At 40.9% G+C, this 7,167-nt stretch overlaps 1 protein-coding gene across 1 annotated transcript; it reads right to left on the bottom strand.

The window, feature by feature from the left end:
• Positions 1 to 948: 948 nt before the first annotated feature.
• On the bottom strand, positions 949 to 6,949 carry SMIM45 (small integral membrane protein 45; the record flags this gene model as incomplete). The annotated part of the gene is made up of 1 exon (XM_083698845.1): positions 949 to 6,949. The coding sequence occupies one exon, from the start codon at positions 6,947 to 6,949 to the stop codon at positions 6,743 to 6,745; it is 207 nt and encodes a 68-aa protein (XP_083554971.1). The 3' UTR covers positions 949 to 6,742.
• Between the last annotated feature and the right edge of the window lie 218 nt (positions 6,950 to 7,167).

The following is a 7,167-nucleotide window of genomic DNA, read 5'->3' as shown; positions in this document are numbered from 1 at the left end:
GTCAACGAGAACAACAACTACCAGACTTTTAGAAGATATCTGAAGCCAGACCTGTTTAGGGAAGCTTTTAATGTTTGATGTATTATGGTATTTTAATATTTTGTTGGAAGCCGCCCAGAGTGGCTGGGGAAGCCCAGCCAGATGGGTGGGGTATAAATAATAAAATTATTATTATTATTATTATTATTATTATTATTATTATTATTATTAGAGGGGATGCCATCTTGTCCTTTGCCTCAGTCAGCAAAATGAGCCTTGGGGCAGCCCTGAGCAGAACAAAAACAGAGTATCCAGAATTCACCATTTGGGAACTGAGAAAAGATATTAGTAATTTCATTTCCTTCCAGTCATTAAAAAAAATAACTGGAAATGTGTATTTTCATGTCACAAGTGGGTTTCCGGGGTACTGAAGATGAGAATTCACAGTCAATCAGAAATAAGCAACCCACTGTCCTTTCACGGAATCTTAAAATGCATGAATGTGTACAGATATGGTCATGCCACCATTTTGTTTTATATAGCACTTCCATTTCTTCAAAAAGCTGCACACCCTGGTGGACTAAGCACTTGCAAAACAATAGGGCAGTTGTGAGAGAAAAATCTGCACAGGGCGAAACCATGTTACAATAACCACTTGTATTTTGAAGAAAGAAAAACAAAGCAGTCACAGGATCCAATGTGGGATTTACTCCTGATCAGGACTGGGCCTGTGGCAGTTTCTTGAAGAATATCACCCTGGCTGCTATGTGCTCCAGAAGGTGCAGCTTGTGGTGAGCAACTGATGACACAATTGTGCTAGTAGCAAACTGGTTTGAGCCAATTTGTATCACTTGTTCTGTGTATCAAACAAAACAAAACAAAAACCTAAGCCCCAGTGCAGTTGTGTAGACTGCTTGTTAAAAACATTAACATACATGCATCAATGTCAACAAAGCACCATGCTCTTGATTGACTCCACATAGTTTATTAGAATTTCATTTTTTTTCATAATACAGCACTATATAACAATTAACATGAAATTGCATTTCATCAGGAGCATCTATGACCAAACAGTGCAAAACGCAAGCTGAGAACATACTTTGCACAACATCAGACAGGGATGAGGTTACTTTTTGTTTTCCCTTAGCTCTGAGGCAAATGAGTTAAATTCACAGGATGGAACTATCATAATGGAAGAAAATGTTGTGGTTCGGGAGAAATAGGTATTTGTAGTGGAAAACAAGGTCACAGCTTATTCACCCCCTGCCCGTATTAAGTATCTTCCCTTAACTTCAGTCTGGTCATTCCTCCTTTTCCCTGCTCCTGATTCATCAGGGAGCAGAACTGCTGTGGGGGGGAAAATTGCACAGTGGGGAACTCCAGTCACCATATAAGCATTACAAGCAACATAGTTGGCTCTGCAGCCTTCTAATTTGCTTGCAGTTCTCTGTATCAGGGTCAGTGTAGTAGGACCTCTTGTTAACTTCAGTATATACTTCAGAGGCATTACTGCAGTTTTAAATTTCCTAAACCTGCTGGAGAGTCTGCTTTGTGCTTTACAATTCACACAATAAATTTACCCACATATGCTGACAACAAAACCTAACAGCCCCAGTGCAGAGAATTAATGTGTATAGCAGAAGACATGTAGCTTCATTGATCTTCACAGAGCAATCATGTCTGGAGAGTTACATGCCTCTTCTAGCTTCTATTAGTTCTCAGGGGGGAAAGTTGCTGGGCATAAGGAATCCCAGATTCAGACTGAGCACTCCACATACATTCCCCAAAACAAGTCTTTATTGTGAGGAGCTCCTGAGAAGTCTCTCTCAGTATCCATCTAGTTGTGGCAGGTGACATGACAGCTGGGTGCTCCCCATAGCTGTCCAGGTTCCATGAGCAACTTGCAGGTTTACCTACTTCCACAGAGAGGAAACCACCTTCTGCTCACTAATTGGTGGCTCTGGATTAGGAGAGATGTCCAAAATAGCCATGATAATCCAAGGCACAACAATTTATGACTCAAGTTTCCAAACTCCAAGTTGTTTTTCAAACGCAATTCTGATGTGTGTTTTGATTTCTGAACCATTAAGCTGTTCTATTTCCAAATGTTACCAGTTAATACAAAGTAAGAACCAGAACAAATCTGAAATCTAAAAATAAACAAATGTCCAGTTAAATTAGATTCATAACACATTTGAAATTGCTCCGAATGTCAGAGAAATTTTATGCATGTTTGCTCAGAAAATTAGTTCCTACTGTTTTTAATGAGACTTCTTAATGAGTCTGTTTAGGATTAGTCTTTGACTTTCACAACTTTGAACTTCAAAACTAGGTAAATTGAATGTTCCAGAGCATTGAGTAACTTTTCAACTTTCTTTAGTTCAGCTTTCTCACCTCAAAGAGTTACAAATAGAAATAACAGTTTAACATTTCTAAATTCTGAGCAGATTGAAATTTGATATTTAATTCTAATTAATCAGATTCAAACCCTGCTGAAATGTTGGTTCCAATAATGGAAAATACATACTGTCTCACAAAAGCCCAATCAGGTAAAGCACATGATCCAAGAAAAGATCACATGGGCATAAAAATCCACCACTGAAACAGAACATTCACACATGAGGTTATCATAACAATTACATTCTGAAGATTTCGCAGGCAAACTGGTAGGTTTAGGAACAGCACAAAAAGTGACAAACTCTCAAAAAATCCCCAAAACACCACAGTTCTCTTATGAGATTGCTCCATTATCAAAACAGACATTACGAACAAAAATATTTTTACTTCTTGTTCATTTGCAGGTAGGTAGCCCTATGGAGTAAGATACAGAATTTGATAGATAAGACCATTTAAGACTTGGCACACAAAACAGTACAAAGCAAGAGAAGAGGCCAGGGATTCACACAGAATGTAGACAGGCCATTGGTTCTTCTAATTCTGATTTCCCCCTTTTTAAAATAATTATTGGTTGTCACTGAAGAAAACAGTATATGTGGTTACTATTTAATCAAAGTCAAGCACAAATATAGGCTGATGCCCTTTTGGTCTAAGTTAGGTGGGATAATTCTAACCATTTATCCTAACTCCCAGATTTTGGCACAAAACTCAGTGACTTGTTTTATTTCTATAGTTGACTTTTCGAAAATGTTTTTTGCTCGTGAAACAGAAAACATACTGTGGATTTCATGCTGGTAGGAAATGCAGTTCCTCAATTGTCCTCAAGGATAGGAATAGAAAAGTGTGAGAAACTTCCACTGAGCTCTCACTCAATAGCACTCAATGTGAATCAGTTTGGGCTGATGATTGATCAGTCTCTGTGGCTGGAGTTAATTTTTATCTTTTCTGTTCAAAATTAAAATTACTGGACACATGAACCTGGGTAGCTGGTTCCCAACCACTTCTGGAGGGCGAGGATATAAATTATATACCCAGGTTCCTGTGCCCAGTAATTTTAATTTTGAACAGAAAAGAGAAAAAATTGTTTCCTTTCAGCACTTCTCAATATCAAGGGTATTACTCAACGACTATTTGCACTCACATTCTGCAGTTCCATTGAAATCAATATACCTACAAAAAGCTTGTGTGGTCACTGAGTCACCTCCTAACGGAGATTATCTTACACTGAGAGATACCTGACATAATATGAAAAGCATATTTGCAGCAGGCAGCGTCATGTGGCTGATTCACTGAAGATGCATCTCGTTTTCTCCTTATCATGTGAGGCAACCCTGAGAAAAGAAACTTGGGAAGGACAAAGATTATGTGGCTAAGTTCAAAAAAGTGTGTCATGATAAGTCCCACAGAACCCTCCACCCACTATGTACTAGCCATCAATGGATAATGCAGCCTGTCCACAAAGTCTTTAAAACTCCTGGCCCCAGATAGGATACTTATTGCTACCCCCATTGCTCAGCCTGGGGTCCATTCATTTGCACTGGTAGCCTAGTCTTCACAAATGAAATCAAGGCTCAGAAAACAGGTCTCCAAGTGAAACTCAGAGACTATGGCTATAGTAGATATATGTAGTAACAAATGGGTCATGGATACAGGAAAGTGCCCATTTAGAGCAGAACAACTTGGGAATGTTATGGTGCTGCCTTTTTCCTAGTCTCATGCCCTCAAACAAAAATATAATTGCTCCAATCCTGCAAAGGCAATCTGTGCACACAGAAGTAGGTTTGTGTGTGCAGGTCCCTTTCTGCATTGGTCCACGGAGGACTCCAAGGAGAGGTTGACTGTGCAGGGTGAAAAGTAATCTGTAGCCCTCGCACAGACGCATGTTATGTGTTGGAGCAGGATAATGCGCATCACCACTTGCTAAATGGATGGTTAGCTCTGTCTGTGCCATCTGATCTTTGCACACTGGAGCATGCTGCTCACAGCTGACCAAGACATTTGGGTGCCTTACAAACTCAACACATACAGACACAATATAAACAAGCAACTTGCCACCCTGGTAGGGCATCCAAAAGTTGCTTTCTCAGGCAACCAACTCACTCTGCCTAATGGAAAGACTGGCCCAGATGCAGCTTATTGCTCTGTGCAAGGGTCCCTGGAGAGGGGCAGCCAATTTAAAACATTAGAATGCTTAAAATGGCATATACCTAGCCAAGGTCCATGCTCTCAACACACATGACCCCACACCAGAAAGCTGCTCTGCTGTTTTGGGCACCTAGGAAATGGCGCCTCTTCCTCACAGAATCATAGAGTTGGAAGGAACCCCAGGGGTCCTCTAGTCCAACCTCTTGCAATGCAGGAATCTCACCCTGTTCTGTATATTTGAAGCAACACAAGTTCTGTGGACATTTGTGATGCAGGTAATGAGACCTAGTCTGGTTTTTACACCTGCTTTGAGACTAGCTCCACACAGCTGTACCAAAACACTTACCCCCACCTTGTGCTAGAAACTACCCTCACTCACACTAGAAGTGTCCTCAGGCAGCCACTCACAATAAATCACATACCACCTTATGCAATGTGCTATGCTCAAATTCAGCAGCTGCTAACAAAGCATGCCACACATTTTCAAGTGAGAGCGATCTCCGGCTGGCTGTGTGGTTTCATTGTGAGCAGACTGGGGAGGAAATCCAATGAAGGAGCGAGCATCTTTCCAGCAAGATTCCAAGTTCCTGCTGTACTGTGCAGTTGACAGGGACTATGGCACTGAATGAGATCATGGAAGCGATGGAATGTATCCAAGTGTATGAGAAGGCAGCACTTGACAGGCGAGGAAAGTATGGAATGTAGAGAAGAACTATGTTCTACAAAACTATGGTGTGGGAGTGAATACATTCCAATGAGGCATCCAATGTATACACATGTCTCTGTAATTGGGGATGATGTAGACATTAACAGTATGTGCTACCTTAACATGGAATGTACGCACATGAGTACGGTAGAGAAGCAAAGGCACATGTCCCTAACATGAACTATATAATGGTGAAACTGATGTCCACAAGACTAGTACTTCACAGTGCAACAGATGTGTTAACACAGCACAACATACTCTGCCAACAAGGGAATGAAACATACTCTACAGTCAGAACTGATGCCCTGAAACAAAGGTGAGAGATAATATGGGCACAGTAAAACCAGCTATGAGAATACCCATCATGTCATAGGTCCTATATTCTGCCAATATTATCAGTATGCAATCTGCACACTATTAGATTAGCAGAGGTTCCCGCTCATTTTCACATGCATTAATGTTTTCATACAGTACTTTGGTAACATATCCCTAAAGGAAGTGTGGATCAAAGTGCAAACACTGTGTGGATAGACAGCATAACCCCACACAACGGAGCTCCAGAAGCAACGTATAGAAATTAGAACTGCGGTGTGACTGCCTCTGGCTCCGTGGCTTTTGGTGTGGATGCAGAAAGGTAGGTTGTGTGATGGTGTTTCACAGTTTTCAGTCTGGCTGACAATCTAGAAAGTACAGTGCTAAACAGGGGACTCCTGATCAGACCACTTTAAAAGATTGCAGCAGCAGAGGATTGTGAAATACAAGCTTTTCACATGACAGCAGTCTGGATCCTCTAAGTATAGAGAAGCGCAGACGATCCAACATCTAGAAACAAATTCCCCAACCATGGAGAAATAAAAGCAATTTGTTAACGGTAATTAATCTGCACAGACTTTTACAAGTGAAATCTGAGTGAGTGAGTTCAGAGCCAGACAGGCGCTTGTGTGCAGTGAAATGATCTGAAATCAAAATATATACAACTTGGCTAGTAATGTGTCCTACTGCATATCTGAGTTCAGTGTTGGGAATGAGAATAGAATTCAGTCTGAGCAATCAATTTGGGGTTTTTGCCTCACCCAAGAGACTCTAAATAAAGTAATGAAATGGTGTCTGTTGTGAGGTTTGTGAGATGGGCACTTGTCCAGGAGGCACTCGACCAAAATACACAGGTCATGCAGAAATATTGCTTTCTTATACTTAAGAGGTCTAAAGCTCACGTACAGGTGTGACCACTCCTAGCAAGGTAACAAGAGCTCTTTATATATGGAGGATAAAAAATATCAAGTGATGGAGTGATGAACAAATTCAAAAACCAGAGAGTATAAGTTGATATGAGTCTACAGGCCTTGTCTAAATAGCAAAAAGGAACACTTCATTATCAGAGACCCAAGCAAGGAGTGGTTTGACCACATCACTTGCAGAAGTGCTAAGCAAACCAGAGTGTGCACAGTAATTTGTAACTTCAGGTGGGGATGGCTTTCTTCTAGATACTTCCAACACATATATGCAAGAAGAATACTAGACTTCAGGCACCCCAAATGCAAGGTTGTCTCGTATCATCAGTGTTTTCCGAAGGTCTCGTTCCATGATTGGCCTTTGTGTCCGCCACTTGTGCGCTTCCTGAAGCCCCGGCTCAAAGTAGTATATGCAAGCTCCAAAGCCCACCAGGATAAGAATGGAGATCATCAGATACATTGGCACAAACCAATCCAAGAAATGAGGCATGATTGCTAGAAAAAGAAAAGGTAAACATATGCAGTTGATGAGTATCAAAATCACTGTCAAACATATATATATTTATATAGACACTAGCGCAGCAGCCATGGGTGCCAGCGTATTTCCTATGACACCCACAGAAGGTCTCAGTAAATATTTCCTCAAAAATCCACAATGCATGAGAAGGTTTGCCCTCCTTGTTCAGTTCCTGTTTGCATTGGTTCAGC

This window comes from Podarcis gaigeae (genome assembly GCF_964106915.1).
Source record: "Podarcis gaigeae genome assembly, chromosome: 10".
Classification (NCBI taxonomy): Eukaryota; Metazoa; Chordata; class Lepidosauria; order Squamata; family Lacertidae; genus Podarcis; species Podarcis gaigeae.
The sequence above is the reverse complement of the archived record's forward strand: the minus strand, read 5'-3'. Positions and strand labels throughout refer to the sequence as shown.